Genomic DNA, 18,381 nt, shown 5'->3' with positions numbered 1-18,381 from the left:
AAGAAAGACTCAGCGGATGGCATTTCCAGTCATATCCAGACACAGAAGAGCCAGACATCCCACAAAGGATGCTGCCTCTTGTGTGGTTTCCAATTCAGCTTTGCAGACCCAAGAAACCCGGATGCCACAAAGAAGTTATTCGAAATGTTTGGATGCTGATAGCAAAGCCAAAAGCACACTCTGAACATTTGGAGTTTGGCTGTCCCTACCTTGAGACACACACGTGGCTAATTTGGCCTCCTTGGTGCATCTACACGTGCAATCAGTGCACACGAATCAACTCTGGTGCTTATTTCTCTGGAGTTTTTTGCTCCTAGGCACATCATTTGAATATGCAGCCAGGAGCAAATAACTCCAGAGCATTTAGCTCCAGAGTTTATTCATGTGCAGCACATTAAGCCTGGTTGGAGCAGCCCCGCAGGTCAGCCTGCCATCCCAGGGCTGCTCTGACCCAGGTCAATATGCTTCAGGGGACTGGCTGGGGTATGAGGGTGTTTCAGTGTGGGCCTAGCCAGCAGGCAGGGCCCGCCCGGAGCATAAATTCAGGCAGAGCCCACCCAGGGTGAATACCATTTATTAGCAGAGCCCCCATTCCCTCTTGCACACTCCCAAACCTAAGTGACACTAAGTGCTTCTCTTACAACAGGATGGTAGTCTTAAATGCACCGTCTCCCAGGTCCAGGCCTCCCACCCTCCTCCCCAATGAGGGATGTCTTATGTACCACAAGGTTTCAAATCTGAGACACCAGCAAATCGGGAATGATGCCATCAGTTCAGATTATCCAATCTCCATCCACATTTTGACCCAAATTTGCACTCTGGCACCATCTGCAGTACTGGCCCAGCACTAAATGCAAATCTTGAAAGTGCCTGGAGCTTGTTAAAATAAAAATACTATCATTGTGCCACGGACTATCTCCACCAGGGTCATTACCAATGAACGAAAAGGCCCAATGATGCTGAAAGGTATGTCCTTTGTTACTCAGCCTGGAGGGAAAGGCCTGCTAGTGCTTTGAAAAGATACACAGGCACAGCCCAGGCTGCTTCTGGAGAAATGAGGGATTATTTGGCATGAGCTGCCAAATTGAAAATTAAAAAAAAAATGACTCAGATGGACCTGAAACAAACATTTTTCAGCGTTTTCATCCTCTCCCACCCCCAAGCACAGCAATCTGTTCCATGCCCAATAAAGTTTTGGAGGGAGGGTGGGCAGGGTAACCCAAAATGAAATAATTATTTTTGCTTTTGGGTTACTTTAACTTTTTCTTAACATTTTTTGTTTAAGTCAGGTTGTTTTTGCAAGGAAATGATTGGTATGTCTCTCCAAAGCTGCATTTTCTTAACCAAGTATCCCATTTGCTGAGCAATGTTCTCCTAGCTCTATATACCTCTTCTGTGGGCAAACGAGGTGTATCCACGACCAGCAACATCTACCGGCACCCAATTCACTGCTCAAGGAAAGAAAAGCGGACTTCGTTCAGTGAAGAGTCGCAGAAGCTGCGCTGTAGGAGTTAAACGTGGTGCTGCCCGGAGATGGCTCCTCTATTACCACCCCCTCGACCTCTCCGCCAAGGCCTGGGCTCTGGGTTGTTTAATGAAGATTGATTTCCGTAGGGAGGCTACCTCTGTCTAGACTCTTTACGAGCCACCTGGCATTGCATCCACCCACACAAGTGCCTTCAGGGCCCAGGCACGGAAAAATTCCAGGCAACAAAGGAGCACAGATATTCAAGCAGACTTCCACGCTTCCATGGCATGTCTCCCAGCTGCCCTAGGGGCCCTATGACAGGCGTGTCATAACCACTAGGAACCAGAGCTAGCTTTCGGGGTGTCTAAAGGAGAGGGGCAGCTGCTTGGAAGATGGTAAGCCGAGATTTTTCCACAGCGACGTCTAATCCTAAAGGGCTCAGATGCTTGGTGCAATAACACGGGGTCCTTACCTAGTTACCTACAACAATGTGTTAAGACCAGAAGGGGAATGGACCCTCAGCACAAGTCAGATGGCAGCCTGGGGGCTGTTTTAATTCAGGCCATTAGCTGATGTAGCCAATTGCTTTACTACAGGACAGGGTCCGCACAGGGATGTCCTAGATAAGTCCAGGGGGAACAAGGACATATCAAAGTGACAGGCATCTACAGGCATGCAGGCAACAGGGTCTACAGGACACAGGCTCACCTGAGCCAACCAGAGGCCCAAGCCCATGGATAACTCAGGTGCTGGGGACAATTCCAGCTTCCCACCTTGATCCGACAGGCTGTCCAGCAGTTCCCAGCTCTTCTGAGGACTTGCTGTGGCCCAAGAGACTTCCCAAATAGACACAAGGCCACTGAGCAGAAGGGGATACATGCCAGGCTTGGTGCACAGGCAAAAAGGAGCAACCCATAAGAGAGAGGGTGTGTACCAGGGAGGGGATGCTCTGGAGCTCCCTGCAGTGCAGGGCTAAAGGAAAACCGGGCCTGGAGGAGGATGGTAAGGTCTACCTGTAAATTCAATCCCTTTTGTATTAATAAAGTCAGTTTATTAAGAAGGAGGGAGGAGGAGTTTCAGTGAAACAAAGACACTGAAATACTCTGCTTGCAGGTAACCAAGGGAATAACTCAAAGGCATCAGCTGCGGTCATTTGTTCCCCTGTAGTTCTTGGGCAGCAGAATCTAGCTCCGTTGCAGATCCTGCTTGCATGGCCCTGGAGTAAAAGAGACCCTGGCACGGCAAGAACATCAGGATAGACCTCGAGTCCCGCTGAGTGATTGGAAAAAAGAGCAAAGAGCGAAGAGCAAAACAACTCCAGCTGACTAAGGCGGCTGTCAGAGGAACAACAGGAAGGGCATCTGTTGTAGAAAAAATGCCAGGTCTGCAGTGGTGGACTTCTCTATTTAACAGGGCTGTCACTGCTGCTTCCACCAGCACTGTTAACCGTGTTATTGGACCTTCAGCGCTCACCAGAAATCAAGTCCCTGCCACTTGGCACTGTAATTTATCAACAGCTTGTCTCCCTTGGCCAAGGTGAATGGTAACATGCACCCATCGCTCCATATGCAGTGAAAACTTAATGCTGTGCCTGCGATAAGGAACACAACCCATCACCCACATGCACATAACAGGCAGGGAGATGGCTAAAAAAAGATCTCCCTTTCCCACACAGTATTGAATCCTCCTCAATCACCTGAGCTCACTGCAGCAAGTGCCCAGCACCTGAGCACGAAAGCAATGAGACGGCTAAGTCTGAGTTAATAGTGACATCAGGGAAGGGGAGTTGGGAGCCAGAGAAGAGGAGAGCGCTCAGAAGACACCGGAGAGAGAAAATGTGTTGAAATGCAGGGGCAAAACTCCCGTGGGACTTTAGCAGGGCCAGGATTTCACCCGCCTGCTCTGCAACAGACTTAGGGGATCATAGGAAATCATACCATAAGGGATCTCCACATTGGCTCCATATTGCTCTTGAGGGGCTGTCACCAAAAAAACCCTGTCCACCATAAGCAACACTAGAAATTATTATTTGGGAGACGCTGGGCAGTGCAGAGCATGCCCACCTGCCCCTGCCCCTGCCCCTCCCTGCCACAGGGCTGTTCCAGGGCCGGCGCACGCTGATGCTGTGCAGGAGGCAGCGGAGGAGCACGCAGTGGGGATGCTGGGCGCGGCAGCGCTGGAGCTGGTGTCACCAGCCCAGTTTGGGGGCGTAAGCCCTAATATAGGGAATAACTCAAAAGCATCAGCTGTGGTCATCTGTTTCCCAGCTCCCTTTCCACATGCACTAAACCAGGGAAGGCAGCAGGGAGGATGCCTCCGCTCCCACTCTCAACCATGCCAGAGGCAGAGATCTCAAGAGCAGCGGTGGTGGGAACCATCCCTAGTATAGGATCCTGCCTGCTGTGTTTCCGGTATTGCCATATGCAGAGAGGGAGTACATGGACACAGCTTAATTCTCAGCTGCAGCTTTAAGACCTGCGTGGAGCCAGTGTGGACATAACCCTATGGTTGGAGATAGGGGCAGTGTGCCAAAAAGGATGGGGCTTTCCTGCACATCCGTTGCCCCCAAATAACTGCCTGCATGTACGCTCTTACCCAGCTGTAAGTGGAAGCAAAACTGTCCTCCTGCATGAGCTCTTTCACCGTATAATGTTTGTATGTTCACGCCCTAACACAAGAATGAGGCCAGCAGCTCGAATCTAGTTTAAAGACCTCCCTTTGCCATCGCTGTGATGAAGAAAAGCTCCCTGCATGAGGCTGACTTCTCTTTCTTCTGCCCCGAACCATCCCAACACTAAAGCATGACAGTGTTATAAAACAAACTTCCTGCTACATCTGACACATGTAATGATCACTGATAACTACAACTCGTACCTCATCTGGCTTGGTCAATGCTTTATAGGGAAGGTTGGCTCGTTTCCTTTGGCCTTGATGCCACCTCTGCCAGAATTTGGTGAACAGGAACTTCTCCATAGCATTCGGGATCATGTCAGGGTTAGTCAGCCCCTGGAAATCCTTAGGTGGGAGAGCATCTATGTATCTGGAAAGGGAAAGGATTTGATAGTGCATTAGGAGACTGTTTCCTCCTGGGTCATTTGAAGGGGACCTCACTAATGCCCTAGCATAGAGTTTCTATGCCACTTAATCCCATAATTAGTATTCTGGATGTAGTCTATGTAAACTCCACTGCAGACAAGATCCTAAGCTAAGCAAGACGTGAATCTCATAGGGATGGAGTAATAAAAATGAAATCTGTCTCATGGTACGTCTGGGCTGTAACTGCCTTGCTGAAACACTTCTTCTTGCCCAAGATGAGACATTGCATCAGTTCAATATCCAATGAGTCCCCTGCAGTGGGATGGGTTGGGTGACCTATTCGAGACATTACATACGGAAGATACATATTAGATCATCCAATCTACCTCCTTGCTAATGTAAAAACTATAAATCATCTTCCTATGTCTTATAATTTCATCCAGGCCCTGATATATCAATGATGTAGTATAGAAGAACATTTACAAACTGGTGTATTATGCTGGTTTATTTCCAATAGTGTAACAAAGGTACCTGGTACAATAAAGGCTCAAGGTACCTTATACAGCCGTCCATTTCTGTTTTGAGAGTGTCTTCATATTCTGCCAAATCTTCTCGCAGGTCCCTGTCAGAGCGAGGGAAATCTTATGTTATTTTGAACCACAGGGAGAATTCCTCAGGAGACTCAATATGACTTGAGCAGCAAAGCAAGCATCCATGCTTATATCTTAGCACAATACTTGGCACCCAACATGCTGCAGGCTGCCTGGGGAGATGGCACATAAAGGGCAGTGTGCAAGGATTTCGCTGCGCATCTGTTAGCATCAGCAGGAGTCACACAGCGTTGTCTCTGCTCATGACACGAGAGGAAATGCCCATATACTCACCCTACAACAAACAGGAATGTCTTGTGCACATGCCTCCAGGGTCCTAGCCTGGCTAAAAGGCTCTTACCTACTCCTTGTTCCTAAACGCCCTAATACAATGCCATTAGAAGTGAAAAAGTTTTCCCACGTCCCCAGATGCATGACTGTGGACCACTATGTATGGCACTAAAGTCTGGACTCATAGCAAGACCCCTAGCTGGGGTCATTTGATCTCAGCATTCATCCCTTCCCATGGCAGGGGGTCAGACTTGATGATCTGCTCAGGTCCCTTCATCACTAATATCTATGAAACAACTATGAGAAACCGGCATTCCCTCCTCTGATGAAGAGACTGATTGCATAAGTCTCTTAACCCGGACAGAGGCATTCCCATAGGTGTCCAAGGTATACCAAAGTTCACAGGGCATGTGCCAATACCTCCAGGAGAGGGAACTCCTCCTTCCCAAACCCAAATCTGGCCATCAAGCTGTGCCCATCGGCAAGCTGGTACTGCTTAAGTCCTCACACCCCACAGACAAATGGGAAGGCCTCATACTCCTTACAGTATTCTGCTGTGGAGGTGATGGACGGCACTCTCTGTGTCATCTCTCTTGTGCTGCAGTCTCTCCAGGAAGATCCTCCTAGCTGATATTTTCAGATCCTCCTTGGTTTGGCTTGAGTCCATCACACTGGCCAGCGATTCCCCGAGCAGGGCCCAACCGAAGAAGCACATCGTCCAGGGTCTCCACAGCCAGGGCCTGTTTGACTGCAGTGGCGCAGCGGTTATCCCGAGCCAGTGGGTTGCCCTTTGAAAGTAGTGGTGGAGATGAGAGGGAGCAATAAAGTGCATGTGGTTTTGGACAACATGGTGCTCTGAAGCAACCACCCTTAGCCTGAGCAAATGCAGCCCACAGACCCGCATCGACAACCAGATGCACTGATACCTGTTTGGGACCCATAGGAAGAGCCCTCAATATTTAGTTTTACTGTCCACAGACCCACACAGGGGTTGGGGAACAAACCGGTTCACTTCACAGCAGCCACTGGGGCTTCCTTCTCTTAGGGAGACTGGATTATAACTGGCCAAGCTGCACTCCACAGACCTTTCATTCCAAGGCACAAATTTGCATGGGAGCTGTAGAGATCTCTTGGCCTGCTGCTGACATGGCCTCCAGTTTGTGCACGCCTGCATTTTAGCACCCCCTTCTCCTGCCCTTCTACCAGCATTTTATTGACAATGGGAGTCTTACCTGAAGTTTGAGGTGTCTCAGTCTGCGAAGCCCCCTGAGCACATGCAGGGTGTACTGCAGGCAGGCAATCTTGTTGCTGGAAGCATCCAGTATGTTGAGGGCCAGGGAGGAGGAGAGTGGCAGCAAGCTGGAAATCCGGTTCCTCTGGATGTAGAGTTCGCAGAGCTGGGGCAGATTCTGCATGCCTTCCAAGGAGCTCAGCTGCAGCAGGGGGGAAACAGGAAAGGACACGGTCTGTGATTCCCAACTAGGACCGAGCAGGTGATTGTTGCGAAAGTCGGGCATCAAATGTGCACTTGGCTTGAGTTTGGGGGAAGCGAGTGGAGCTACGCATCAAAGCGATGGGTTTTACAGGATACTGCAGGGTCAGAAGGCCCATCATCTTAAGGCAGAGGTGTCATCTCACCCATTGGTCCACATCTGGATCGCAGGGCTGCTTACAGATAGGATCTGGACATGGAGATGTTGGTGAGCCACAGTGACTATGAGGGTTACTGGAGCCATTGCTCACCCCTCACCAGACATGTCCCCAGCACCATTTCCCAGATTTCAGCAGCCAACTCACTCCCCATTGTCCTACTCCTAAATTCTCAGTCCATCTGGAAGCCTTGCACAGGGTGGGTCAAGTCTGCAGCCTGCACACTGCACACCCCTGTCCTAAGGGAAAGACAGGATGGGGGAGACAGGTTTGCTATGGATTGCATTGCTGTTACCGCAAGGGTTCAGATCAGCGCTCCTAGTCAGCACTGGAGGCCAATAAACTGGGCAGACCTGGGCCTGGACCTGCCCAAGGAGAGCCCAGGTAAGACAAGAAGTTGCGATGGCAGCTCTTCCTGCTGAGTGACCCCTGAGTGAGTCCTAGTATGCTGCTAGGATGGGTGCAGTGAGGAGCAGCCTTATTCATTGTAGGAGGTAGCACAGCTTTCACCACCACCACCTGTATGACCGTGTTCTCAATCTTTCTGGAAGTTTTAGGGGACTGGAAGGTCTCAGACACAGGCAGGGCAGTGAATTGGGTGGACAGACCCCGCACTTCTTATCTACTCTCCTTATAGCCACTCGAGAGAGAAACACTAGTGATGGAAAAGATCTGAAGTGGAAGAAAGTGTCAGCACAGGAACAAATAGCTACAGAAAGGCCATGAATAAATTTAGTTGGGAAATCAGAAGAAGGCTGAGCCATGTAAGAATGGAATCATATGACATGACTGACTTCAACATAGGGAAAGATGGACTTGATAGAGTCAGGAGGTTTCTTCCCATCCTAGGTTATACCCTATAAAGTCCGACAACATCCAAGGTTGAATCTAGACAATCCTGCTCTTTCAGAGGAGGCCTAAATCCTAATTCCTGGCCAATCATGGCTGTTAAAGATCCTGGGTCAATGATTATCAGTCTAGGAAATATGACTTAAAAGGAAAGGCTGGAAGAAGAGAGGACAGAGCAGGGATTTGATAACAATCTTTAAATACCTGCAGGAGGAGGATGGAGGTAAACTATTCTCTGGGACTGCTGGGGATAGGATAAGTAACAGTGGTCTTAAATTGCAGCAAGGGACACTTAGGTTAGGTATTAGGATAAAACTTTCTCACTTTGAGGGTGAATGAGCATTATAACAGGTTACTTGAGAGGTTGTGGAACTGCCATCCTTGAAAGTTTTTAGCAGCGGGTTAGACAATCATTCAACTAGGATGGTTGAGTCAGGGGTCATCCTGCTTTGAGCAGGGAGTTGGACTAGGTGTGACCTCCTGAAGTGCCTTCCAGCCCTAGGTTTCTGATTCTGTGACTTTTTGCCAAGAGCAGAGGTGTTCAAAGGAAGTGTCTTCGCTAAAATCCCAGCTTGGGTAGAGCGTTTGCTTGATTATATGTGTGTGTGTGTATATATATATATATATATACATATACACATACTTTCCTGTCTCCACTGCTGTGAGTACCTCCTTGTCCTGCACCACCATGAGAGGAAGGAAAATACCTTGTTGGACCCTAAGTGAAGCCGCGTCAGGTTACTCAGGAGGGGCATGTGCTCGAGGGTCCGCACTTGATTGTGAGACAAGTTAAGGACAAGCAGGTGAGTGCAGCTCCCTAAGTCTCTCACATCGCTCAGCGCATTGTAGCTGAGGTTCAATACAGCAAGGTTGGGAAGAACACCAATCCCCAGGATGCTGGAGCTGGAGACAAAACAGTTGGGGAGGAGATTAGCATGGTGGACTCTGCTGCTGAATAAAATACGTCAGCAATGGAGCTGAGGAATGAAAGGGGAAACCAGAGGGCTCTTAGAGTGGACTGAAAGCTAAACTCAAGGTCTAAACTTTGCAAACGGCCTGGAGGCATGTGAAGGCCAGACCGCAGTGTTGCAGCTCGCATCCCTCTCTAGGAGGGGAAGGATCCCCTGGCAGGCATTTCAGTACTGAACAGTGCTTCCCAAACTTTTCAAACCCACAGTCTAGCCTTTCTCCACCTTCTGCCCCACAATACCCAGTCTCACAGCCCGTCTCCCTTGTGGTGCTATAATCAGGCCTGGTGCAGAGGCCTGGCAGTGCTGCAGAGGCACTAAGCTAGCTCTGCACATAGCAGCTGGTGTGGAAACAGCATCCCCATGGTTGCGCAGTGCAGCATCTGAGCTTGATTAGCCTAATCTCTTCAGCACTACGACTTGCAGTGTGGCACCAAAACAGCTCTGATCCTTCCTGTTGGGGGCTGACACATGCAGAACAGCCCAGCGTCTCAGGATAATACCATCTGGAAGCACGGAAACTTCAGATGACCACCTTACACACCCGCCAACCCCGCTTTATATCTGCCCTCCTAGCCCAATGGCTAGGTTCACACATCAGGATCCCTGTTTATTGTACAGGGAATCATAAGATGCTTCCACTGACATTTCCCTGGATTTGTGGTTGCAGAAGGGGAAGGTTTCGAACCCTTGCAAATGTACTTTTTAGGACATGCCCACCACAATCAATGGGATTTAAGGTTGAGATATTCTTATGAGTCCAGTATGAATTGCTTGCTATAAGGAAGGGGTTGAATTAGCTGGTTCTTGAGGTCCCGTACAGCTCTATGAGTCTATCAACTTGCTAATCGAGATGTTAAACATGTATACAGGCCTAGGGTTTCATCTGGCATGACCTGTCAGAGCTCCATTGACTTCGTGAGCACCAAGAAAGGCTCATCCACTAATTAGGATGGACGAAGCGTTGCTATAGGGCATGTGAAAGGCAACAAGCAACATTTGAGAATGATACCTCATTTCAAAGCCCAGCAATTAAACAGTTCTTTGTCTTCATCATCTGGGTAGTGCAATGAGGTAGCATACTAACCTTTCCCCCTGCAACGCAGGGGTTCAAATCCAGCCGTAGTCTATAAGAAAAATGAAGTCTGGTGTTCATCGCTCATGTCTTTCCTCTGCCACACTTTATGAATGATCGCTCCTCCAAAGTGGACGGGCTACACTCACCAGATAATTTGGCCTAGACTTGTAATGTGTACTAGCTTGGGAATACTACAGTGATGCTTTCACACTCATAGAGCTGCGTGGGGGGGATCGGGACTGAGATAGCAGAGGGAAGCCTGTTAAACATAAAGTGCTTTGGTGGGGGCTAAAAGAGAAGAAACCTGCCAACGCTTTACCGATGCTAACAATCCCTCGCTCATAGGGCAATTGTGGAAATAATTCCTTTCCTCCTCTTTTATTGAAAGAACATTTCATGAGACCCCATCAATCACGGGCGGAAAAGTCATACGCACCCGCCTAAAGCGTTGAGGGATGCATCCAATTCAGAGAGACTCTCAAAAGGAAAAAGCGCTTCAGGTTGCAGTTCTTCCAGCTCATTTAAAGAGATGTCAGGTTTAACGATCCTAAGGAATGAGAAGGGGGGAAAAGTCAAGTTATTTCCAACTTCCACTGCTCCCTTTCTAAATAGCTGGCATTTTTAGCCTGTGACGTACTCGCTAGATTTGACAAGTAGCAACATACACAGGCAGTCTGAACATCAGCACTGCCTGATCAAGGAGTTTTCAACTGGAAACCACCCAAAACAATATCATATAGAAAAGAGGAGATTAAAAGTGCAAAGACAGAGGTCCAAATATCGCAGCTGACATAAATCCATGTTGCTGCTTGTATCTCACATTTGTTGGCAGAGTCAGGATGATTTACAACAGCTAAGATCTGCAAGCTGTCTCTCATCCTCTCTGCATCTTAGATTCCCCACCTATAAAGTGGGATCAGGGATATTTATCACCTTTGTGCAATGGCTTTAAGATCTCTGAACAGCCCTGTATAAGGCCTCTGTCTCATTAGGCTTGATTGGTATCCTGGTATGTCTCATGATAGCATGGGGAGGAGGGGCAGAAACACGCTATTGAAGTTTTTCTCACAAAGCGAGAAAATCCAGAAGCTGGCACTCTGCAAATCCCCCCCAAACCATCAGAGCCAACATTTATACATCATATAACCTCATCTTTACCTTGCAGGAAATTCAGTCACTGGGAACGACTGCCTGGAAGACAAAAGGAAGCAGATCTGATCATCAGCCAGCCCTGATACTGAGAGGGCTGTATACACGTGCAGCGAGGCTGCTTCGACACTCTGTAATTACAGCCCATTCGAGCAGACTCAATTAATCGAGTCTGCCGGACCATGGCAATTACTGCACGCCAGCTGGCTCCAGCATCATGTATATCAGCACTAACTAAAGTCACTTTAACTAAAGTTGTTGAACGCCAGCATTTTTTCAGCACTGGGATGCTGATGCACAAGACACTCTGGGTGCTTTAATTAGAGCCGCTCTAATTAAAGCGTCCCCCACCACCACTCCCGCAGCTTGTGCATAAATGCCTTTATACCTATAGTCATTTTTAATATGCTGGGCCTATCTCTATTGGAACCAATGAGCAGCATTGGACTTGGACAGGGTGTTTGCTACAAGGGGAGGAGACAAAGGAGCTAGGTGAGTTACATGGACAGTCAAAAACCCAGGGGGTGGCAGTTTTGAGACTACTTAAAAGGAACCGGTTCCCAAGAACTGGCCAAGTAGGTAGATGTCCTGAAGTATTTTGAAGGCTTCCACTCTCACGGTCACTGGTAGGAGGACCTGTCAATGCCACTACTTCATCAAACCGCCTACGATTTCCTCACACGTGTTCACACCAGAGGCACGGTCCACACATAAGACCTGTCCCTTTTATCAGAGCCTCCGTGACATGCTGTCCTTCACAACATGCTTTACCTCTATCCTGCTCAGTCAGCTATTTCCTCTTTTCCGATGGAGCTGAAAGGGTTTTTTGTGTGGCTGTCAGTCTTTTTACCTGGGGTCCACAGATCCGAATTCAAAGGCAAACACCAGTTGTTTAAGTCGAGACATCTTCAAATCCAGACAGTAGAGGTCCAGGCCCTTTCACCCTCCAGGTAAAAGGAAGAGGGTCGATCGCCACCACCTGATCCTCAACAAAGTGGCGCTTTATCTTCTTCCCCATTCTTGGGAAATGCCCTGAAGACAGAAGCACAGGTGGGTTAAAGGGAATCATCACTTTTTGGTGCTGGATATCTCTGCTGCAGCATGTCCCAGGAAAGAATCCACCCCTGACATAATATAGTTATTTGCACTTGCTGGTGTGAACACCATTGCTCTAAAGGAAAAATGAGCGGCAGGGCTGGCTGACACATAACGGGCATGTCTACATGTGCAATTAGTGCGACTGCATAGACTATGGTGCAATGTGAGCCACAGAAAACTAATGCAGCCGTCACCATCTACATGTGCATTTAAGTGCCGTAGTTTATTCTGTCATCAGATAGTACTTATCTGACAGCACAGTAAATTAGCCTACCCTGGCCTAATTGCCACACACTTATAGACAGTGACGCTTTACTGTGCAGCAAATTAGTCTTCTGCACAGTAAAGCGCATGTGTAGACATGCCCAATGATAGATTTACTTGTAGTATTAGTTGTACTCTTGATGCCTATTAGTAGCAAAAGATGTCCTAGTGCTGCATTGCCCCTAGGCTGTTTTTGCTGTTATAAGGAGCATCACCTGAATACACAGTATAGAGAATGCTCGGGGGGGGGATGTTGCTGTTAAGAGGCAGCTGTACTGCCCAGGTGTTGCTGCAAACAAATGCTGACTGTCCTTTGTTTGCCAGCCACTAGATGTCTCTGCAAGATACAAGAAGAGTCAGAGGTTGCAGGGTAAACAAAGGTGGGACAAGCTGGGACTCAAGCTGTTACCGTCTTGTGGGGTGCGTGTATAACAGATGCCTCCTGTTTGCAAAGGGCAGGGATTCCATATTCCAGCACACAAAGTTTCAAGGGAAACAGGAGCAGCTATCACGGTGGGGACCCATGAACCCAAGGTGTTAGCTGAGTCCTTCTGTGGCTCAGAAAACAGACATGAGTTACGTGCAAGCTGTAGCTCATGTGGCTTTAAATGACTGTAATGTTCAACCCCTTGGAGTTACCGAAGGTAGGTGGGTGTGATGCACTGGCACATCTGTACCTTTTGTGGGCTAAGCTCAAGTGTAGCCACTGCACTGGTCTGATACCCAACCTCAAATGCTTTTTAAAAACGGCACCATGTAGCAGAGGGTGCACCCTTGTCCAAATGCAGACGGGACTCCCTACAAGAGCCTCATAGTTAGCTTCCCATTGGCCAGCTTCCAGCAGGAGGATCTGGGCTATGTGCCGACTTGAAGGAAATGAGAGACTCCTCCCAGGTTTGCTCCTGCGGCCGTACGGCTGAGGGCAAGCAAAATTCGGAGGTACCCAAACCCCAAGCCTCCAGGCATGTAGGATGCTCGCCAAAAGATTTGGACGTATCTTAAGCCCTGGGCTGAAAAGTCTGGGGTGAAGAATACTTGCTGGTAGTAGGGCCACACATGTTTTCCGAAGGGATTTGGAACAGATCTGGTTAATTTGAGCTGGAACATGAACACTTTTTTCCAAAATTTAAAAAAAAAAAAATTGGTGCAGGACCAACCAGTTGAATAGAAGTCATCTTGGGCAACCCATCGGGATTTGAACAAGGTACCTCCAGAGCAGCAACTATTAACATCTCCAGTTTGAGCTGGATTCCTCTAGCTGGATTTGTGACAGACTCCTATCCTCTGGGGATCGAGAGCAGAGGAGACGCCAGTACCTCGCAGCCACCAATGAGTTAGAAAACCTCACACCATGCCTGGCTTATGTTGGCAACCCCTGGCTTCCCCTTGCATGTATCAAGGACATACTGACAGTGAAAGGTGAAAGCGTGTGAAACTGGACGTATTTACCCCCATTTCGGAAAGAACTCAAAAATGATTCCCTTCTCCCAAATTGGCCACTCTTAAATTTTTAAAAAAGACCTTTGAAAAAGTTTCTTTCTTCCTAAAAAGCTGCCTGTTCCCAAGTACAAACAAGCAGACTCTCGTCACAAATGGGTTTGACGCTCGGGTACCAATTGCAGCATTTTTGCTCACCCTTCAATCACAATGTTGCGTCTTCTCACGATGTTAGAAGCCGGCTCTTCTGTTAGTTTTCGCAAAATCCAGGAGGGCTGAAACTGTCGCTTGAAACGAAACGGCAATATTTTTCACATCAAAAGGTGCTGAGGGCAATGCACTGTTTTTTCACAGCTCTCTCTCTCTCATTCAGGCCCCGCCAGATGAAGAACACAATTCAGTGAAAAATTTTACAGAATCGGGGCTTGCACACGTTTGTGTGGGTTGGGAGGAAATCCTTTTAAAGCCTGGACTTAAAAGGAGTGAACTCACTTCGCCACCTGGAGATCACCCACTTATTCCAAGACCACCACGACATGGTCCTTAGCACAGCTGAAGACAGGATTTCTAAATTATGCAGTAAGTCAACATGAAATCTTAATCGACAGGAGTTCACCACCTTGCATTGAACTGTAGCTCAGAAGTAGGGAGCACTAAATGCCTCCGGGGGTCCATTTAACCCAGGAAATACTTACCCATGTTAAAGAGGAGCAACAGATAGAAACAGATTCCTTACGGCGAGCACCTTGCCTTTTATCTCAAATATCTCTGGCGAAACTTAGAACAACGTTGTTCATTTGTGGGACGCAGGATACTTTCATTGACTTAGTAGAACCAATGCAACATAGCGCCACAATATTTATCATCAGGGATCCTGGTTTTCTCTGATGTAAAAAAAAATCCCCGATTTTTGGTTTAAGTAACCCAAAATCCATATTGGTCCATGATTAAAATCAAACACCACTAATGCATACATGCATACAGACAGCCAGACAGATAGACAGTGGTGTTTCATTTGAATCACAGCAGCACCACGAATACATATAAATATATATAGCAGTGTTTCATTTTAATTGTGGACCAATGTGGATTGCAGGTTACTTATTTTAAACCAAAAATTGGGTTGTTTTTTTAAATCAGAGAAAACCAGGATCCCTGTCTATCATACAGGGAATCATCAGATGTTTCCACTGACATTTCCCTGGATTTGTCAGCGGTTGCACAAGAGGAAGGTTTCGAACCCTTGCAGATGTATTTTTTAGGGCATGCCCATCGAAATCAATGGGATTTAAGGTATTCTAGGTATTCTAATGGGTCAGGTATGAATCGCTTGCTGCAAGGAAGGGATTGAATTAGCTGGTTCTTGAGGTCCCTTTCAGCTCTACAAGTCTATGAATGCATCAATTTGCTAATCAAGATGTTAAACATGTGTATAGGCCCAGGGTTTCAGCTGGCGTGACCTATCAGGGCTTCGTTGACTCCATGAGCACAGACAAAGGCTTATCCAGTAATTAGGATGTACAGATGGACAAAAAGGATTACCTTTTACATCAGGAATAACAGCCATGATTCCCCTCCCCCCAAAGGAAAATTCAAACCTCTCAAAATCTTCCGCACGCGCAAAACTCCTCTTTAAATGGAGACAAAGTATGAGAAACTCTAGTCCAGTGGGATCCATCTTTTTGGCAGACGCACCACAAGGTAAGCTCCACACCTTCTCGGAGTGGTACTCCAATCTGCTGCTCTGCTTTCTGCTCCCTGTCCTATCTGTTTCCTGTTCCTTCCCTGATCTGCTGAATGCCCCACACAGTGGCTGCCTGTGCTACTCGTGGCATGAGTGGTGTAGGTGGATCGCGCCTACTCTAGATCATAACTATGAATTTACTAGCGTGTAAAATAGAAGAGGGTCATTGCATGCGCAGTTTTGCAACTTGTAACTTTTGCTACCAGAGTTACTTAACTCAATACCCATTTAAACACAATAGCAGCTCTGGAACGCAGTTGTATTACTGTTGTTGCCCGAAAAACAGGCTTTCCCCTTTGTCTGATTCTTCTTTATGTTTCTGAGAAGGTGTTTGTTTGCTAAGCCTTCGTTAAGGAATCAGATTCCAGCTCAAGATTGCAAGTTGAGTAGGGCAGGGATGGTCTTTGCAATGCATGTGTGCATCATCCACTATTACAAGACCTTGCATCCTTCACTAGTACTCCTCAATGCTACCACAATGCAAACAATAAGTAAAAGATTTCAAGTTCAGCGTGTTAAACAACATGACCAGATGCATCGGCCAAGCCTGAGAATCTAAGGTCTTTTTTTGTCAAATAATTCACTGGAGAGAGGCTCCAGGTTGGCATCTGTTTCAAGACAGGGAGCAGTGGGACCTAACTTCTAGGTCTTATTGAAGACACCATGCGCTACGAAGGATGCATCAGGCCCCTCCACAACACAAGAACACGTGTTAGCAATGCCCACAAAGAAGCAGCCGGCTTATACCCATGGAGGCTCATGGGTGTTTTGCCACTGATTTCTGTAGGAGCCAGGCTGGGTTCAAAGAGAAAAACTTAAGAATCATAGGAAGCAAGAAGAGCACCAAAAAAAATCTTAGGGCAATGGTCTTTCTAAATGAAACTCTAGCACTGGCATGCAAGGTGCTGGACTGATGGAGGTGGAAAGAAATGAAGCCCTCACAAGCAGGAGGGCAAGGGGAATCCAGGCATCATTCCCAGGGTCTGTCTACCCAAGCTAGCTTTGAACTAGGGGGCCCACACACTGATAACAGGGATGCTGAGCTCAGGGAGGGCTGCCAGCTTGCCTGGAGATTTAGCTAGCACCGAGCTCTAAGCTGAAAGGATTACGTTGCTAGTGAGCCAGGAGCTACCTAGTTTTAAGGTTGCAGCCTGCAGGTCCACACCGGCTCCAGTCATCCCTGGTCAACACAACCCCAGCGGCCAGCTAACGTCCCTCAAACTCCACCTTCAGAGGAAGACGGCAAACCAGTCTCCGTGACTTGCCCTTACACTCCTCCACCTCTCTCAGGCTGCTCCTCGGGGCGGGAGATGTTGTGTGGCTACATGCACCCGTTCACCTGGAACCAGACCGAGGTCTGTAGCTCATTTCTCCAAGGCTGCTGGGCCTGAGCTGTTGGATAATGATGACTTTTGGCTGCTGCTGACCAGGGCTGGAGCTGAGCTGATGACAGAGATGTAAAAGGCTCCATCTCCCTTCATGAATCTCCCGATCCAGACAGTTCCCTCCTCCCAAAACTTCATCCCTTAATTGAAATGTTAGAAGGGGCTTTAAGTACTTGCCAGCCAGACGACGTTAACCTTCCACAGGTGCCAGGCAACAAGGGATCGTTCAGATGCTTTATGGGCTGAGCTTTCATTTTTATTGTTACACCAAAGCAGTTCGAAAGAAGCAATTTGTTCTGCGGCTTCATACGTTTAGGAACTGAAGTGCAGCAGATTTATCGCGGCGGGAAAAAAACTTTGAAGCATAGAGGAAATGAATACAAGAAGAGAACAATAATCGTGGGGCACAAGTATGCAGGAGGTTATTCATGATGAGAAATCGGATCCATCATTGTGACCCGCACGGCAGCGTGGGGCTCAGCGAGATGAAGTCCCGGACACGCTACAACGCTCCAGGCTAGACCATTCTTCTTTGTTCCTTGCTAACGAGCAGCGATGCTTTTTAATGGGATACAAATTCATAACAAAGGGTCCGATCCAAAGTCAAAGGAAGCTGATGGGAGCCTTTCTGTCTAGAGCGGGGTTGGACAGTTTCCAGCAAAGCAAAGTTTCATCCGACAAAGGCAAATTGTCAAGGTTGAAATGTTTTGTTCATGTTTCACTTGAGTGCAATGGACTTTTGCCAAATTCCTGGCCAGACCCCAAGACAGCCCTGCCTGGGTTTCTAACGGGTCCATCACACAGCTGGGAGCCATGAGCCTCCAGCCACTGGCTCTGTTGGGTTGCACCAGAGTTTCAGATACTAGAAGCCTTCAATTTGGGGCAGCCAGGCAGGCAGGACTCCAGGGGCCACAGCTACGGGAGAGACTGGCCTGGCCTCTTTCTAGGAGGCTGAAAGCCCTCAGAGCCCCAACTCTTCTCCAGCCTCTTCCCGGCTGTGAAACCAAGTCTTGCAACTGGAAGTCCAAGTGCAAGAGGAACGCAGTGACACAACGAGGACCAGATCCCAAGTCTCTTGAGACGGGATGGGCCAGACAGCCCGCAACCGCTCTGCACCGGAGGCCACCGAAACATTTCACTTGGGAAAGATGGTTTGGTTTGCAGGAGGATATTTTGATAGGCAAATGTCATTGCAGAGCAATATGAGAACCATATGGGGGTGCTCGACCCCATGTTTCATAGTTTCATAGTTTCTAGGGTCGGAAGGGACCTGAGCAGATCATCTAATCCGACCCCCTGCCATGGCAGGAAAGAGTACTGGGGTCAAACGACCGCAGCAAGATGTAGATCTAACCTCCTCTTAAACACCCCCAG

The 18,381-nt window shown here is 48.0% G+C and overlaps 1 protein-coding gene across 1 annotated transcript in view; it reads right to left on the bottom strand.

Annotated features, from left to right (window-relative positions):
* Positions 1 to 12,108, bottom strand: part of LOC109315842 (protein phosphatase 1 regulatory subunit SDS22-like) — a 33,255-nt gene extending 21,147 nt beyond the window's left edge. Inside the window, exons 1-8 of the mRNA XM_019543781.1 lie at positions 11,930 to 12,108; positions 11,089 to 11,121; positions 10,367 to 10,477; positions 8,592 to 8,781; positions 6,618 to 6,818; positions 5,931 to 6,173; positions 5,061 to 5,126; positions 4,343 to 4,508 (exon numbers count right to left, since the gene is read on the bottom strand). Of these exons, the coding sequence (XP_019399326.1) occupies positions 6,009 to 6,173; positions 6,618 to 6,818; positions 8,592 to 8,781; positions 10,367 to 10,477; positions 11,089 to 11,121; positions 11,930 to 11,985 (756 nt within the window). The 5' untranslated portion in view covers positions 11,986 to 12,108 and the 3' untranslated portion in view covers positions 4,343 to 4,508; positions 5,061 to 5,126; positions 5,931 to 6,008. The remainder of the gene's footprint in view (positions 1 to 4,342; positions 4,509 to 5,060; positions 5,127 to 5,930; positions 6,174 to 6,617; positions 6,819 to 8,591; positions 8,782 to 10,366; positions 10,478 to 11,088; positions 11,122 to 11,929) is intronic.
* Between the last annotated feature and the right edge of the window lie 6,273 nt (positions 12,109 to 18,381).

Source organism: Crocodylus porosus, unplaced genomic scaffold, assembly GCF_001723895.1.
Source record: "Crocodylus porosus isolate Cpor-Errol unplaced genomic scaffold, CroPor_comp1, whole genome shotgun sequence".
Classification (NCBI taxonomy): Eukaryota; Metazoa; Chordata; order Crocodylia; family Crocodylidae; genus Crocodylus; species Crocodylus porosus.
The sequence above is the reverse complement of the archived record's forward strand: the minus strand, read 5'-3'. Positions and strand labels throughout refer to the sequence as shown.